At 33.8% G+C, this 19,325-nt stretch overlaps 1 protein-coding gene across 5 annotated transcripts; it reads right to left on the reverse strand.

Annotated features, from left to right (window-relative positions):
- Positions 1–112: 112 nt before the first annotated feature.
- Positions 113–18,736, reverse strand: LOC123709095 (elongation of very long chain fatty acids protein AAEL008004). Of its 5 annotated transcripts, none has more exons than XM_045660212.1 (11): positions 18,538–18,736; positions 8,708–8,758; positions 7,491–7,559; positions 7,224–7,306; positions 6,749–6,856; positions 6,046–6,126; positions 5,448–5,531; positions 4,726–4,782; positions 4,170–4,412; positions 2,857–3,009; positions 113–1,908 (listed from the first exon to the last, which is right to left on the reverse strand). In XM_045660212.1, exons 3-11 carry the CDS (start codon positions 7,546–7,548, stop codon positions 1,765–1,767), a joined length of 1,011 nt encoding a protein of 336 aa, XP_045516168.1. In that variant the 5' UTR covers positions 7,549–7,559; positions 8,708–8,758; positions 18,538–18,736; the 3' UTR covers positions 113–1,764. The 5 variants fall into 5 exon arrangements, with proteins under 5 accessions (XP_045516168.1, XP_045516169.1, XP_045516171.1 ...); XM_045660213.1 differs by lacking the exon at positions 18,538–18,736 and adding an exon at positions 9,075–9,353; XM_045660215.1 differs by lacking the exon at positions 6,046–6,126.
- Positions 18,737–19,325: the final 589 nt, after the last annotated feature.

Below are 19,325 nucleotides of genomic sequence, written 5' to 3' on the forward strand. Positions count from 1 at the left end.
AATCCAGACATTTTCTGACTCGACACACAAGTAACGGACTCTTAAGCACTTAAGTCTGAACACATTATATATAGAAAGATCTTGGGAGGGGGGTATAAAACTATAGATTAAATAACACATTTCCCTTATAGTTTATTTGCATTTTTGTAAAAAATTGCAGAATTACATAAACCAATGTTTTTATTATAACTAATGAAACAATATATTTACAAAATGGCGAGCATAACTATGAAGCGATGCCGTCTCAAAGCACCTCACATCTGGTAAGTACAAAACAAAACGGAAGACAAACATTATACAATATTGATTCAACGGTTCTAAGGTGAAACGAGCTGACTGAAGTCGGCCTGTCCAATTGAAATGCCTCGAGTCGCCTGCGAACTTATGTTCTCACTGCAGAGTTAACTAATTTGACTAAATAATTTTGTACCATTTGGTAACCGAAGTTTGCAGGCACCCGAGTCGTCGTATTTGGTATAAAAATTATCATCGTAAACCACTTTCGGGGTTTATGAAGTCGGTCAATAAATAAATAGCCAACAACTGAAAAAAGTGAAAATGATCGCCCACGTCTGAAATGAATTGACATTTAATGTGCGTATATAAAGTCTGTTTGTCTGTATGTGCTAAGCGGCAGTCGTTAAAGTCACTTTCGTTGTACGAGTCCAGTTTTCGATATTCTCCAGTTATGCATTTCACCGTGTCCAGTGAATTTGAGAATGCAAAACTAAGCTCGCGGTCAGTACAGTAGGTATAAGCATTAAACTAATTTAGTAATAGTAAAGACTGCATCCGAACGCTTCGTATGCTCAAATTCATAAAATTTAACTAGTAGATTACAAAAATTATATAAATTCATAACGACTTCATCGAGGATATTGCATTTTAACATTATTATCGGATACACGTCATTGCATTATCGCAATTTCATATAAAAATTATAAACAGTAAATAATTTGTTCACTTTTGATCAAATTATCATATGTTCAGACTTTACAATAACAACTATCTATAAAAATCTTTATAAAAAACAAATATACCTCTGAAATTGAAATTACAGTTTTCTCAAACGCGAGAATGTGATCGAATGCGAACATTCGCCAAAGTACGTCTAAATAATATTTTACGTATATTCATTTAAAATTTATAAATAATTATCAAAAGTAAAGTGAAATACGTAGAAATGACAGTTCCTATATTTTAATTGCGTGTTATTCAAAGTTGGCAACACTTGACTCGTTTCATAATCCCGTCGCTCGCTCAAACGTAACAGGGGGAGGAGGGGGGAGCGTAACTCGGTCAAGGAGGAACGCGGCTATTGGCGAACAGATCTTTATGAAATTAATTACTCTCGTGGGTCAATCGTTTTTGGTGAAATGTGAAGTCGGACGTTTCTCGGGCGAGTATTGCAATATCAGAGGTAACTATACTAAAAGCGACGATTGTAAAAGTAGAAAACGCTACGCGATCACACGTCTAGCTATCGTTTGTATCATAAAAATAAAATGTACACCGCCGATATCGCCCGTTTACACTAGATAATCACATTTACGAGTCCCGACGCTCGGCGACGGACGGACCGAGCCCGGGCCGAGACGACGAGAGCGGTGGAGCGGTGGAGCGGGGGGGAGGGGAGCTCACCGGTCCGTCCGTCGCCGATCGGCGGTCGACGCTCGGTCCGCTCGTGTCGCCGGAGGGTTACGAGCGGAGCCGAACGCCTTCGGACAAATCACAGACGAGGGAATGCCGGAACGGACTCGCGGGTCAGTTGCCCGCGGGGAGGACGGTGCGGGCGCGCACTAGGCCGTTGGTGTGTCCGTTGCTGAAGCCGTTCTTCACGGAGCCGTTTTTGTACGTCACGTCCTCGCTCAGGGACGTCGTCACCGGCACCGGAGACCTGGCGCGGACCTGTGGACGTCGTCACTCATTTATAAACGTTCCGAGTTGGATACCGGAGCGTTTGAGGATTAGCATGGACGAGTATTCCTCGATAAGAAGCACGGTCAAAATATGCTTTGTCATATAGGCGTAATACTATTTCCCAAGAATTAGCGACCTTCGTAAAGCGATTAATTTGAAATCGAAAGGTTTACGAGCGCAATGATCAATGCAACACAGACGTTAGCTTGAGATTTATATTCATACAAATGCAAATATCTGATATTAAATATTATTAATCGATTTATGTCCGAAATGATTGAACATATGTCGTCCTATTAGTCGATTTGTAATTTTGCAAGCGATTGTTAAAACCGATATGAATTTGGCTAATAACAATGTTGCAATAAATATTTGTTAGAATTCGAAATAGATATCGCTATTATATTCTGATGACTCATGGATTTTTCCACTTTACACCAGTAATTCTGCTTTAGAAAATCACTAGAGGACTGGTCACAGACGCCTCATAATTAATATAAGTGTGTCAAGTCAACAAATAATTATGTAGTAGACGAAGGCGATTTCCAATAACACACATTATTCCATTTATTGGTCATTTTCCGAACAATTAAATTGTGAAAATGATATAAATTGAACCTTAGGTCGTCAGACATAAAGACAACATTTCAGTGTCAGCGATAAATAACACGCCAGTTAGATTTTTCCCAGCCTTAATTGATTTAACGTATTTCGGACCTTAGCTCCTAAGCGGATAAATAGATTATCATAGTTGGAGACCTGTTAATACAAATTATTTCGCGCTTTTAAAAAAAGTATTAATTGAATGAATGAACACGTATAGGTTTACAATCACTTAAATCGCGTTAAAGGGGAAAATACCAATAGTTTGGATTACACATATGTAAACGAGATAAACTAAAGAGCCATCGGAGTGAACTTTTTAAATAAGAATACCTTCGGTTTGGTGTAAGACTGGTTGTAGAAGTCTTTGAAGAGGAAGAAGAACATAACAGCGTGCATCCCGATCCACCAGACGAAGGCACGTGGGTAGTCGCAATCGATGAAGAGCAACTGGAACGCGTGCACCATGATGCCGACGAATTGAGCCTGAAATTTTGACAAATGTTTTATTATAACTTCGTTAACCCGCTTTAACCAAAGGCGAGTGCCGTGAAAATTAATGCTTAAGTGATTTGTAGGTTCATTATTATTGTTTTCTAATTTGTCTTTGTTCGTCGTCGACTGCCATGTATTACAACGTACATTCGGGGTGTTATTGTTATCTGTACCTATATTACAGTTATTAATATATTGATTATAAAAATATTATGTATTTGATTATTTCCTGTAATATTACAAACTCCAGTAATTCTATGAGGCACCGGAACCGCTTCATAATGTTATGAAGCGGTTCCGGTGGGACATCCCTGTCATATAAAACTGCAATACATGTCATATGAAATTTCACAAACGTTTGAACAGTTCTCAGATTGTTTTATATTAAAAAGATATTTTCTGTTTGTTACTATTTATACCCCCCTTGCAGTGTATGATTGCATTTGTCGTTCTCGGATGCTGACAAATTAGGACAAGGTTGCCCAAAGTCCTTGGCAACGATTCGATGTTGCGTCATAATAGGACATTCATAGATATCTTAATATCCATATCGATAAACAAATAAAAATATCGTGTTTTGTACATTTCTAATATATTTATATTGAATAATAGTCTACAATCATATTTGCATGGTTGTATTTAAGTCGTAAAATACACGCGAGACTTTAGAAAGCAAATTAAAATAAAAATAACTTAAAGAAAAACTGTATAATAATGTAAAAAAATCTTTGTACTTTTAAAAAGAAGTTCAAAATGTTTTGGTGGAAACTGTTATTTATTATAAACAGTAAATTTCCTATATGAGAATAAAAGATGCCGTATATGAATAAAAACAGTAAATTCATTATATCTTGTCAAACTAAATACATTTGTCATTTGACGACCTGTCTTAGTAGAAAAGTGAGTTTTTAGTCTAATTTGAGTTTAAACAAAATAAGTTTACTGCAATAGACTTATTTAGAATATAATTCATGAAATAAATACTGTATAAAAGCTTTGTATCGCTTTGTTTATATTTGTGTAAAAGGCTGTTGAAAAAATATTCAAAAGGCCGGAATTGAAAGTACCCTCTCGGTTGAGAGTGGCACGTTGAGCCAATAGGCTCTCCTTTGAAAAAATATTATTGTAATATGTTTTGAAGTATATCTTACCATTTGTAGGGTCGTTAAGTATTTCTTCCACCACAGGAACCGCTTCCACCGAGGTCCCATCGCCGATACCATATAGTAAGTGTACATAATGATGTGCACGAACGTGTTCAAGAGTCCGAAGAATGTTGAATGGCCTCCAGGGGTGAATTTGACTCCGAACCAGACGGACATGGGCATAACACCGTGGTGGATAACGTGGAGAGTTGATACGTGATCGAATTTCTTTCTTAGCACAAAGAAGATCTGCAAATATATAAATTGTCCTAGAATACCTAACGTATAGCGATGATATATGCTGTGTTCGAAATATCTTAACGACCCGATCAAAAAATCTTCATTTCTATACAATTCTATGTTATCCCTATATATTTTGCCCATTGGCAGTTTTAATTGAGAAATATGAACTTTGAACCGAAACCTAATTATAGTTTTTAACTTGATATTAACTAAAAATTATGTTGCTTCGTTCGTGACGGCATATCACGTTTTAAATATAAAAAAAAAATATCATTAGCACTATCAGAAGCGATAAATATATATTTGAAAATAAACTCACCGTATCAAAGAACTCTGTAAACTTTGAAAAGTAATACCACCAACATGCATGAACCATCTGAAATGTTCAAATTGTTTTATTTTTTATTTTCTATCTAAAAATAAATAATGCGATAATTAATAAAAACTTTTACAAACAGCTAAAATTAATTATTTAAGAATTTGAATTAATTAGAAAAGATATCGTAGCACCTTTTTGATGCAACTTACTTTTATAAAAGCTGTTTGTTTTTTAAGCAATAACTTTGAACAAAGTTTTTATTTAAACTAAAACCCACTGCGTAAGCTTACATAAAATAGATAATTTATTTAGCGTCACACGGTTTTATGCAAAATGAGAGCAGCCAATGATTGTTTAATATGATTTGGATGATGTGGTGATGAGGTGATGAAGTTAATTGTAATGCTGTATGCATGATTTTTTTATTAACTTAATACCATCACGTAATGTTTGCCGCTTATCGTAATGAATCGAGCATTAATTATGATATTTACGAAATAGGTGATAAATATTATGTAGATAATAGGTAATTAAAGTATTAATTACAGTACAGTACAAGGGATTGGAGAAATGAGTGTCTCGCGGTCGGAGGTGAGCCTTGGAAGGCTAAATGTGGTCTTGAAGTGTTAGACACTGTAGTTCGCAAGCAAATACATTGAGGTACCGAGATCCTAAGGGTGGAATAGTCGTTGGAAAGTATAAATACAGAATTAATAATTCACCCTCATCGTTTGTGGATGTTTCGAGTGGTCGACCGGCTGACATTGAAAGTTATACCTGCCTGTGAACCAGCCTGCGCCACCGATCTGAAACAATACACCGACACCTTGCCCTGTGTTATTCGTATTTGCATAGCATTGCTCACACGTCGCTAATACCGGTTAATCACCAGCCTCCGTCGTGTAGCTCAGTGGCTCACTGTTCTAGATGTTGGTAAGTAGAGTATATTCTTTTTAGGGTCAGTGCAAATTACGCACTCGTGAGTTATTGTTTAACTGCTCAATGACGGCGCAATTAACAAAACTCACCAGTACCAATGTTATAACAATCACATTCAAATATACTAAACTAGCGTAAAGGCCGCAATACACTTCTGATCGAATCCCGAATTTGCACAGACCCTGGATGTTAGTATTCAGTATATATAATACACAGGCGCACTTTATACAATAAATTAACCTTAAGATTAAATAGTCTTAGCATACGCATAACATGCCAATTGCTGCTCTATTTACACGACCTGGAAATGAACAATGTATATTTACAATGACGTTAGTTTCGGATATTCGAACAATGCAGGCGGTCTTCTGTGGCACTTACTCTATTAGCTATAGGATTGTCAGTGTAGTCCACTGGCTGGCATCGAAGGCTGTAATGTTTCAGCCAGCCTCCCATCATGCTCTGGTCATATTTGGTAAATCATTAAGCATTAATCAGTATAGGTAAGACAAAAGTCTATGAACTAAATAATGTTAACTTAATTATGTTTGAAAAAGTAAAAACTATATTAAAAAAAAACATGCACAAATTGAAGGTTTCATTTACAAGTGTTGTGTTGTTTGTCGGTTTTTAAATTCCTTTTCTGTTTAAAGATTTCAAACTATTTAAAAGGGAAATTAAGCTATTGTACAATGTTAATGGAATTACTATAGAAACAACTGTACAATTTTAATATTCTTAACCTTACCTTGTTAACTGTAATAAAATACATTTTTAAACAGGCTCTTTCTAAAAACACATTGAATAATTATTCAAGATCTTTGATCAAGAAAACTACTTATTCTAGGTATATCAACAATATAAGAGGGAAGTAGGTATTTTCCAAATTGCTTTTAGTAAGGCATTGGACAGATTAACGAGTTTACATAAAACTGGTTATTATGCTAATGCAGGAATCATCACAAAAAATATAAAATTCCACAGTTTTATTAAGTCTGAATTTTTGATACGATTTTTGAATTTACCTCAATTAAGAACTGAAAAAAAGATAATTATCAAAACCGTAATCGACTTTTTCTCTTACCTCATAGAACAGCCATGAGCTGAACAATACTTGTAAAAAATTGTATACTATTAACAAATTAGTTAATTCAAAAGGCTTTCTGTTTTCCATATACCTTGGCCCTAAAACCTGTAAACAATGAAAACCTTTGTTTGAGTTTTAAAGTTTATTTTAAAATCAATGTATACAATAAAAGCAAAAATTATCTTTTATATTTATATGAGTATAAAATGACAGAAATTAGTAAGATATATGATGTTTAAAAGAAAATACTGCATGTAGATTAGAAACTTTAATAAATAATTAATAAATCCTGTTAAAGATGTGTAAGTAGTTTATTTAAATAAAGCATTTCATATTGGTATTTCAAGTGCTTAGTAGCAGATATTATGATCATCAGAAAAATGATGCACATTTATATACAAGTTTTAATTAATTGTACCTATAGGTCAAAGACAATAGATATTTATGCTTTAGTGAAAGATGGAAACATTACCTTGACTAGATAAACATAACTTAGGCATATCATTAACGTAGGAAGTGGTGAGCTCATCAGGAACCATGGATTTGTCCGAGGATCTAAAGAGGAAAATATGTAAGAATTTATAATAATATAATTAACTGTTTTAAATAATTGGAAATAGAAAATTAGCAAAGCAAATTAAATGAGCCTTGCATAAGCTCCAGTATTTATTAACACAATATTTGTCACAATTTTAATTATAGAATTTCTATAAATATAGATTAATAAAAACTATCTCACCTCCATACTTATCCATATAACTATTCATATCACTGATGTATTGTAGTACTAAAGCCATTGTGACAGTATCTGAAAAAGGAAATCAATTATTGTATAACTCGCTGAATTTTCTATTTAAATCTAGGGAAGGGTTACTGAATGAGATAACAGCTCGTACCTGTACAGTGTTCTGATTAAATGACACTATGTAGATATTTAAAATCTATCACGAAATTTACACTCAGGACATCTTGTTAGTTGCTATTACTGATAAATTACGAACATAATGACTTTTATTACAAAATCTGGCGACAACGCTAGATTTAAAGGACTAGAATCAAACAATCTCTTCATATTTCAGATTTCGTGCCCATACCTGCTACTTGTTCTTATACAATAGGTTAGATGTCAATGTCATTCTATGAATCAACTTGACAATTGATATGAAAATTAGGTCTGATTTTTTATAGTCTGTTGTCTGTAGTTCTTATAAAATTACTTTTCAGTTTTCATAGCACTTTTAGTTTTTTTAAGGGCTGATTGGATTAAAAAGCTATACCGTAGGTTCTTTGTTACTTTTAAGAGTGGCATCTACTCTGATCCTGACGTCTTTGAAAGCAATTTCTATCTACTCTCAAACTCTTCAAATTTCAAATTTTTATAGCGTTGATGTTGCAAACTTGGAAATTCAATATTCAATATCAGGATCGTAATCGGTACTAAAAGTTAGAGTAGTGCTGATGAAGGAGTTGCTGGTGATTAATTTCAGGTTTTTTTGTAAGTTTGGTTTCTACAATCGCGGCGTTGATAATGCCTTACTTATTACCTTACTTTTGGGCTCCTTTACAGGCTTGGCTCGTTTTGTAAATATATCGTATTTTAAATGAAAATTGGAGGCGCTCGTTTAGAAATTTTCTGTTTCGGCGTGGTGGATAGTCCATTTATAGAGAAAAGCTATATATTATCACGTTATGACTAAATGCTGATGAAACAGCGAGACAAAACTTGTTTATCATTTGAAATCAGCTGTTCTATGCAACACAGCTTATATTTCTTCGTAATATCATTGACCAACGAAGCCTGGAGAAAATATTTTCATACTCCGCGTGAGATTACTTAAAATATACAAACTTTTAGATCGAAAAATTTTACTTTTTTTAATCGAAGCGACGTAGACGCATGAACTGATAGGTAAGATTGCTTACGTTTTATTTTATTCATAACGACACTTTACCTACCTTGTAAATATGTATATTACTATGTAGACTTTTCCAGCTTGCCGTATTTATCTGAAAATAAAAATAGGATTGATTATAATTAACTAAACAGCGGAAGCGATTACTGAATACTAGATCTTGATTTGAGGAGAGAAAGTAAAGAGTGTAATGATATCGCCTTATTATACATTTTCTTTTTAGCCACTATTATTATTGTAAAGAATTGCCGAGGTGAATACCCTTTGGAGATAGTCCAAGTTGCACTAGCCTTCGTTACTATCTTACAACTAAATCTAAATCTGTAGAATCCACCTTAAGAACGTTTTTTTTCCACTACGTTTGATATTTAGTAAGTATCTAAGTTTTTATGTCTCTACTGCACACGTACCCACAAAAGAAGACTTAGAAAAATTTACGACCTTCCATTGCTTCTAGGCAGCCTGGATATGGCTTATATGGCGAAAATTATGTGAATTGCTTTTATTCTTGAACTTTTATTCTAATATACTTAGGGTATAGGTGACGATTATATCGCATAAAGCGCGCGAGGCTTCGTCGTCTCACTAGAATTTATTCACGACACAATTTAACAGTCGATGAACGTTGTACTCATAACTTCCTCAGTAGCTGTTTACAAATAAAATTAGTACGACAGATCCTTGATAACAGGCGATGACGTTACTCATTGTTTCCTAAGTAACTATGATCTTGATGGCCACGACGAGGAATACAATTATAAAGTACTGTACAAGGAACCGAACAGAAATTATCTTTGGATTTTCTGGTGTACTTTATATCTGACCTCGGCCTTAAACAATAAATAATAGATTAGCCCAGAGGTTAGAGGTTCAAAACTCGAAATTTAAATTGTTTGAGATATAAAGATAAATTACTACAAAACGTATTTTTATGAATAGTGTTGATAGATAAAGTATGCCCATCACAGATAAAATTGCTTATGGGCTTAAAAAGTTCAATAAAGTATATTAATTGTCACTTGTGAGTTGTGATATAAGTGAAAGTAGGAATCAATTCATTTTACCTAATTAATAGTAAACTTATACAAATGTCTAAAGTATTATTATAAGTAGTTCTTGTTGTCAGTTGTCAAATTGCATGTTTAGGGCTTGGATCTCCTCGAAACTTTTAAAATAATAAATTATAAACTTATGTACGTTATTGCAAAGAAATGACCTAGTTTGAGCACAGATAAAGATAAGACACTGGTGATGATAAGGTGTCTGGCGTTTCATACTGAATTTAACATATAATGTAAAGATAACATTATTCCTGTACTTACAATGAAAATGGACTAAAGAATATAAAAAAATACAACTTAAGTTGTATATTGTATTGTACGTGTAAAAGTTACCACAAATTCCACATAATAAATCGTATTATTTGTATTTTTTAATAAGCCATATATCAGTCAACATATCAGAATGAGATTCCTTATCAGGTCGTTATCAGATAAGACGTGCCGTATTGAATCGTCCGTTTGGTTGTCTGATTATACTTTTTTACAATTGACTTTTCAGCACGTAACCACGTTCCACGTTTATTTTCCTAGGTATTACACCTTTGCTGTTATCAATATCTAGATTACTATTAGAATGATTAGACAGACACCACGGAGATAAGATTAAGCAAGTTCGTACATTCAATTCGTGTATGAATCACATGTGAAAATTGAATGAACGATTTTTAAATTCAATCAAAACCCTCACGCACTTATATGGTTACAGTAAGTATAAATATTGTTATAACAATTTGTAAACAAACATTATCGCATTGATACAGCGCCAAATGTTTATTCTGAAACTCTAGATCAAATATGAGACTTGTAGTAGTCAAATACAAGATAAATAATAATTAACGACACCGGCTGAGTAATCATCATATATCAGTGATGATAAAGTGAAATCATTTGCCGTAGTTGGTCGGTAAGTGGGTTATGACGTAATATGAATGCATTGCGACACCCATCAACAGTGCGCTCTCAATGACGACCGATATTAATGCTTTTGCATACTTTATCTGGATTAGGAACTGAAGGGATAAAGTGGAAGTAGTTGCAAGTTATGTATTTAGTCATGTTCAAAGTGGGTCATTGGCTGCAGGTTATGTAACTGTGTGGTACTGCTCTGGTCCACCGACTCCTTGAATATGCAAGATCGACCTTTTGACGCGACAAAAGTTTAATGTAAACTGGTTTTAGAATTTAGATCAAATTGCACATTTACGTGCAACAGACTTATGTAATGCATTTATTGTCTTTCGTGATGATGACGACGCAAATAAACTGTCGTTAGTTTCTTAGAATTTACAAGATAAATCGGAATTCTTTTCATTTTTGTAAGCAACATTTCGTTGCCAAAATTGAGAATTGATCTTAATAAAATAATATTTTAATATCGCGTTACAATTTTACATGTAATAAATATTATTTGTTTATAATATCTGTTACGATAAAAAGTGTTAGTTGACATTGTCTGTTGGAACCGCACCATCCAAGTTACAAATCAGAGTAAAATTTAAAAATTTAGAGTAATGGTTTGGTTAATATACCGTTGTAATGCTTACAATAGCTTAAGTAAAAAAAACACTGGCTCTGTGGTGTTGTACGTCAAAAACTTCAGTTTCAGCAATGCAAAAGCCCAAAAGGTCAAAGGTCAGGATAAAATATAATCATGACTTTACTTGCCTACTATGAGATAGAAAATCAGCCGCAAAAATGGATTCACCGTAAACTTATGATGTTTCTTCATTGACAATGTTAATTAAACAATTCTATTGCAATGCAACATTTATGCATTTAAATAAAAAACTTAATGGTATGAATTGCGAGGTCGTCGTTTCACCTTATGTAACCCTTTATAAAATGTAAATGGCGCAATAATATTACTCTTATTCACACACCGTAATATTATACACAATTGTTTCGAAATTAACCGTAGTTATAAACGTAAACATTCCATAATTAATTTTGTTACAAAAATTATTACTTAATTCAAACAGGCGATCGAGACTGTCGCTTGTTTATTGGAAGCGTCAAAAATAGAGTTAAAAACAACATCGTTGTCTTGACTTTTTAACGAGGTTTGCGTCATCATATCTGACTTTAAATTTTTATACAACCCTATATTTAAGTCGTGCCTAATGAGATAATAAATATTCTTACCCCGCAAAGACAATAAAAACATTATTCGTACTTATTTAAGAATAAAATTGCGTTAGTAACGTACGAAGTTCCTATACCATGACAACAACGCGACGCACGTGATTGTAATATTAAAATTTATATCAACTCACTACAGATTATTAGATTAATGATGTCGGGAAGTCTGCATTTAAACAATCGTCAACTGTCAAGAAGGAGCACTTATATTACCCAAGATGTCATTTTCAGAAAAGGTATTCCCGCTCGATTTAATAACCGTAATTGTAGATAAACTGAGTCATCGGTGGTTTGAATATAAAGTGGGGAAGCCCGAATGTTATTGGCATTCAGACAGCGTTCCCGGTTCATACTACCGTCTGTGCCGATCGTAAATAAAATACTTACAATAATGCATATTTGTCCCTATCGCTTAGCGAGCAACCTCAAAGAAAGGTTAAGCATGAGGAAAATGGTGTGAGAAACTGTTTACCCTGGGAAACAATAAGAACCAATAAATTAATAGTTTCAGGAAAAAAGTACTCAGAATAGTATATTTCTTAAAATTATCACATTAAATACACAATCTTTTGACGTGTATAATGTATTTAATTGACCGTTTTTAAAATCGAAATATTATTCTCTAGAGATTAAGGTCCTCTGTGAAAGTTCGAAATTCAGGATTGAGCTACGAACTACGTTTAAATAGATTATTATAAATTGTAATATGAACCCGCATTCTTCAAATTCAATGTTAGGCACAGTCGTCGGCATTGACAATGAGACATTCTCGCACGCTATGCTTCGAAATTTCATTCTGTTATTGAAAATGACTTTCAATGAATTGTAACCGAGCAATGTATACGTTACGTGAAAGTAACGTAAGACTGATGAACAGTTTCTTGTTCTAATGATACACTATGTTCCTATAAGAGTGGGTGTCGAGTGAACGACACTGATTACAGATTACACTTAATTGGAATAAATAAATCCTTTTTGTCATTTATTTTTACACAATAATGAAACAAATTAATTTAGAAGCCCGAGACATTTTTGTAGGACGATTATATCTTACGAATAATCCTATTCCTATTAATCGGATTATTTAATAAACTTGTTTATTCTGGTCCTTAGAATATCGGATAGTTGTAATAAGTTTTACATATAATAAAGTTAAAAAGCAAAATAAATTATTGTTTCATACAACAAACGATACATAGTCGTAACGTAACACGACGTAATACCGACAGACAATAATACCTAGTTATATGCACTAAATGCGGAAATGGAAAAGCATTTAATTCATGCGAATACTATCAAATCTCTAATTAATCATGTTAAAAAAATATTGCAGTTATCTAATTGTTAATATCGACATAATCTTTTGTGACACATGTATTTAATAATTTTCTTTTATTATCTGAAGACTTTGATTATTTGCGATAGGTATACCGATATTTAAATATAAGGTTAGGAATAGGTTTTCGTCCCTATTCTTGTTTATAGGCGATAAATAATTGTGCCTCACAGAACGTTGTTATATTACTTCGATAACAGGACATTTTGAAAAGTGTTATTTCGATTCGAAGGTTTTTTGTGAACCGTAAAATAAAGCAAAAGTGTGGCCTACGCAAAAGCCTATTAAAGATATCGGAAGGTCATTTATTAATTTATTAGAGCATCCGCATTTTATTGCGTGTAAAGGCAATTTGGCCTAGACCGTCTCAATACCACCATATACGAGCTCGAGGGACTCATAATTATGGTAATGTTGCTAATTAACTGGAATATCATTGACCAACTTGCTAAAGACGCGGAATGCTCACCGTCTACCTTGATAACATAGTTTAGATCACAATATATGGAATATTGTACTAAGCAAGGTTATAAAATGATCGTTGGCCCCCACCATAGCTTATTCGACAGACCCATTACAGTGATAGTTAAGCGTGTGGCGGAATATATAATCGTTATATTTTCGGCAATTGTAAACAGGGAAAATGTGTTTTTTCATACCGGACCTTACATAAATTGACCGTGTTGTATGGTATGAATTTCATGAAATTTTAAATGCTGAATTATATAAATTGTGCCGATTAAAGTGATAAGTAAGTAGGTTACATAGATTATGTAATTAATGTAGTATTTGTGCTGGCGAAAATGAATTGTAACATGAGGTGTAGGCAGTTTTTTATAGTGGAAACATGCATTTTTACTTGTGTCTCTGTTAGTTTGCTAAAGTTAATTTAAATAAACAATTATTTGACCGCGTTTATGATAAACTTCTGTCAAATGGCAAAAGCTCGTATTTTCAAAGTCACTGTTCGTTAAGTGATTTTAAATGCTTACTAACGCGTCTTATTTGAAAAAAAAAACGGGCGTTTTCGGGCCGACCAATTATGTATATTATTAATTAAAATATTCTCTATAAATGTCTATTTCAAGATTCATGAGTAATCATGGTAATCGAGTGAATTGAAATAAAAACCAATTTTATTCAGTCCTCTGTAATTTATTTCAATTGAAATGTTACAGCTGATCCGCCGACAGCCTGATCTACATTAAGGATTATCAAGAGCAAGTTATTTTTATTATTGAAACTTTTCTATTTATTTTCTTTGCTGCGAATGTGATCCTCAAGAATTTTATCCCTGGACTATATAAATCTGGCTAGAAAACTAAAGTAACTTTCGTATTATTATTAAATCGTCCTAAGTGGAATAACATATGAGTACAATGATTTAAATTAAAAACGACCACCTACTTTTATTTTCGTAACAAAGTTACGCTCTTAATATTACTAAATACGATTATAAAATTTAATTAAATAATATCAAGGTCCTTAAGATTCTAATGCAATCAAGGAAAGTTTTACTGACACAATGACTTGGTTATTCATTATTTACATTTTAAAAGAGGCAAACATAATTGTATTTGTGATTGCGCATTCCTTAAACATAAATTTAAATTGGATGCCCTCCAGGAAACTGCATTTTAAGTCAAGTGGTCAGGTATCACACTGCGAGGTATCAGCGTCAAATAGCGGGTGAACTCAAAAATTAAAATAATTTGGGATAAATCAAACAGTAGTCTAAGTTAGGAATTGAAACATATTGGTACACCACCTTAGTGTCTCAATCAATGTCCGTTGCACCATCCAAAATCCGGAATCCATTATGATATAAAAGTTATTTAATTGGTCAGGAGAACTGTTTTAATTTAAGAAAACGTCATTTTCTATGATTCGAATATCAATTTTATTGTATTTACATTTTATTATATTAATAAAAATATAACTACTACTGGCTCCCCAGTACCAGCTCCTTCCACTTGACCGTATCCAACGAAGAGCGGTTCGAATCGTCGATGACCAATCCCTCTCCGAGCGGCTCAATCCTTTGGCGTTGCGTAGAGATGTGGGGTCACTCTGCATCTTCTACCGCATTTACCATGGAGAGTGTTCAGAGGAGTTGTTCGGATTAATACCTGCAGCTGAGTTTCAGCATCGGACGTCGAGGCAAAATACAAAATTCCACCCGTATCACCTCGACGTCCGACGTTCCACGACTGAGCGTTTCTCAAGGCAATTTTTGCCGCGCACCACCGCTATGTGGAACCAGCTGCCCACTGAAGTATTTCCGAACCAATTCGACTTAGGGTCCTTCAAGAAAAGAGCGTACAAATTCTTAAAAGGCCGGCAACGCACTCGCGAGCCCTCTGGCATTGAGAGTGTCCATGGGCGGCGGTATCACTTAACATCAGGTGAGCCTCCTGCCCGTTTGCCCCCGATTTTATAAAAAAAAAAAAAACTATAAATCAAATAGCTATGTACGACTGACAAAATATTCACGCTATCGTTTCAATATCGTTAGGTACCTAATACAGCAACAAATTTAAATTTCCCATTGTTTAAAATAATTAATATCATCTTATCTATTAAACAAATAGCTTCTTGAGTAAGATTTGATATAATTTATCACCGCTGAGAAAATGTAAAAGATTGTTTGAATGTGTTACGGACAAATTGTATCGCGCCTTGGGTTGGCCTCAACACTCTCACGTTCATAATAACGTAGTATATAGTATGCGATTTCAAAATAACTCGGTTAAGACATGTTAGCAAAATTTTCGAGAGCCAACTTGTTGTTATTAAGAAATAAATTATAATATCTTTATTCAAGTTGAAATATTTTATTTATGTGTTGAATTTGAGAATTCTATTGGCCTTCAGGAAGACAGTGTTTAAGATATATGTGATCGAATTTATGATAATATTACACTGTAATGATAAATGTTTGGTAAACATCCACAGAAACAAACAATATATTTGTTTGTATTTAAGTAACTTCGATAGCCCCTTAGACCTTGACCTGGTCGAGCCTTCAATGAAAAGAACCTTCAATCGCCGGTGGTAAAAGTTGTAAATTTTACAAGTTTTTAGATAAATAATATTGTATTTGTGTAAGCTTTTAGTAGAAGAAGTTAGAAAACAACTATAAGTACTTCGGTTTTAGACGTCATAAGAAGAGTTAATGCGGGAGAGTGCATAATATGGAGTAGCGAATGCACGGTCGTCGGTAAGGACGTTGCGCAAGACCCGGCAACACACTCGACCCTGAACTCAATTCGGCGATCATTTTGCAACTAATCACTGGTCGTTGTGCTTCAGGTGGTCCTCGCGGGGCGTTGCCGGCACAAATGTAAACATTTACAGGCGATGGCCGAACGCACGAGGCCAATTCGGACGTGATCCCGCACACCGTACACCATTCTCACTATCCTTGTTCTAGGTATTGTCACCTAAGTGAATAATTTTACCATTGACTACGCCGTAGTTCCCGTAAATTGAGCGTGTAATGAGTTCTGTTGTGTGTAGACGAAATATCAAATATGTGACATTATTAAAGTATGCTTAAGTATTCAACTACGCTATTAATATGGCAACTTCTTATGTAGAAATGACCAATGTCCGTCCAAGGTTTGTCAAGTTTGCGGATAGATATCCGCTTTTTTGATTGCGTTTAATGTCATTAATACTCCGTTCGGTTTACCTTGGACTCTAGGTAATTAACGAAAAATATATACACATGTTGAAGTAGACAGGTTTGATCGGTGTGGAAATATTTGGACTTGATTTGTTTCAATATTTAAAAAACAACAGGAACTTCAGTATTATTTTAAATTCATGTACAATAATGCTACATTGTAGCGTATTAAATTTATACAGTTCAATTTTTGCTAATTATATTAAACCTTTGAACGTAAAACACAACAAAGCATTAAACCATTGTTATTTGTTTAATTAGAATTATTTATCATATTGACTACTAAATACGAAATACAAATTAAACAATTATGATGATAACTATTTTATACGGTGTTTTATTTGTATAATACATTTAACAGACACTGTTTGAATTAATAAAAAAAACTGATCTTATTTACTTAATTTTAAGTTCAACGTGAATTTCGTTGACCAATTTATAAGAATTAAACGGGATTCAAGCCATTATTTCTTAACGTTTTCATATAACTCAATAACACGAATTAATATTCGCAAATATTATTAGAGCAATATCAAATATACAAATAATTACGGAAGGCATCAATTGGCATTGGTAAAACTTGATTGTATTAAAAGTCAATATTACCCTGACAAAACAGGTAACTTCCTGACTCAAATTAGGCAATAACCTTTTTGATAAGTTTGAATATTTTTAAGGTATTATCTTAGAAGGTTTTTATTTGTTTTCCTTACTTGCTAATGACCTTTGAATTTATATTTGAACTATAAACCATTATTTTATGGTACAATTGAAATTCTACACAGCCAAAGATTATTTATAAGTCTTCATTGCGTTTGACATTAAACAATAAAAATGCTCGTTGTAGCAATACAACGTCCTTTCCTTGGTTAGTTGGAAAAGAACTTTATGCTAGTCATGCAGGTGAGTTTACTCATGAGAACTAAGGTTAAATCTATTCATTGCCAACGATATTGGTATACTGTGTTGCAATGAAGGCACAGTTTATGTATTTTATGAATGAAAATAAATGTGAATGTTGTTTATGATCTGATGTTATGGGGTTTAATCTCATGTCAGAGGCCAGGACGTGACCTAACCTCACACGTACACCGCTTTGACGCGATGGGCATACAAACGCTTGCAACTGCCTTGATGAATCCTTGGCTTCAAAACCGTACTCCTTTCTTAGACTATTGCATTTAATGATCACTCGATTTATACAAATCACTTCGTTAAGTCCTCATTTTGAATATACAAATCCAGGTGATGTGGGTAACACAGCAAAGGTAAGAAAATACTCGAGCAGAATCAAGTATTTGCTCATCGTCTGTTTACATAAGGTATGATCATTAGAATGGCGTGTCCTTCATGTTTTATAGTGTTTGAGTAGTAATTTTATGTGTTTTTCAATTTTGCGCTTCATCAATGATCACAATCGATTTCCTCAGCAGACAAACAGAGGTTCACAAATGTTTTCATAACAAAATGCATCGTGCAATTATGAGTTTCTGGTTATTTTATTTCTTATTTAAATATTATTAGTAAAAATATTTATTTCAAAGTATTAATATATGAAGTAGAACACTTAGTTTAGATCATTAACGATTTTTCAATCACATGATTCAGACCGATTTCATAATTGCGATCACAGTCGTTTCGTCTCTTACCTAGGGTCCTCAGGTGCAGATCCCGATTCCTTTCCAGAGGTTAGAGCACACACACTACCCGAAAGCGAACAAGCGCCCTCCTCGTAACATATGAAAGTGATGTTAGGGTGCAAACGAGCGCAAATCGCGCGTAAATCGCGGAAAGTTATGCGAAAACTGCGCGTGCGCCACGTGCAAGCGTGTCTCGTACTGCCTCCGCGCGCGCCTTCCACGCTCTTTTATCACATCGCTCGTAGCCCGCCTTCAACTTGACTTTTTGCCGTTTGACGTCAGATTACTTATTTTAACGTTAACTAAAATATACGTTTTAGTAAAAAAGTAAGCACGGTAGATATTTCTCAAATTATTGGATAAACTTTGGAATAAGGTATTTTTTTCAAATCGTATATAAAAGTCGAATATATTAATTTATTTCAACATATATACATCAACTATCCGTTATCGTTCGTAATCCTTAGTATGAGAGTATATTGTACCAGTCTACCTGGCAATGTCTATACCTATGATCTGCTGCCCTGAGATTCTTTAATGCAAAAAAATATAATAATACTATTTTATATTTCGATCAATCCAACAAAACATCGTGCCTAGAATAGTCTCAGTTATGGATCTTAAGCACAATTATTATTCTCTAAGGTAAATTTCCATCTACGATTGTGGTCATGACTGGGAATAACAAAGTATTTTCTAGTAAATAAATTATCTATAATGTTACTAATAGAAAAACCATATTAACACGTGTCCAATAAACACATCCGTTATATATTCATTAAAACATAAAACGATAT

This window comes from Pieris brassicae, chromosome 4 (assembly GCF_905147105.1).
Source record: "Pieris brassicae chromosome 4, ilPieBrab1.1, whole genome shotgun sequence".
Lineage (NCBI taxonomy): Eukaryota > Metazoa > Arthropoda > Insecta > Lepidoptera > Pieridae > Pieris > Pieris brassicae.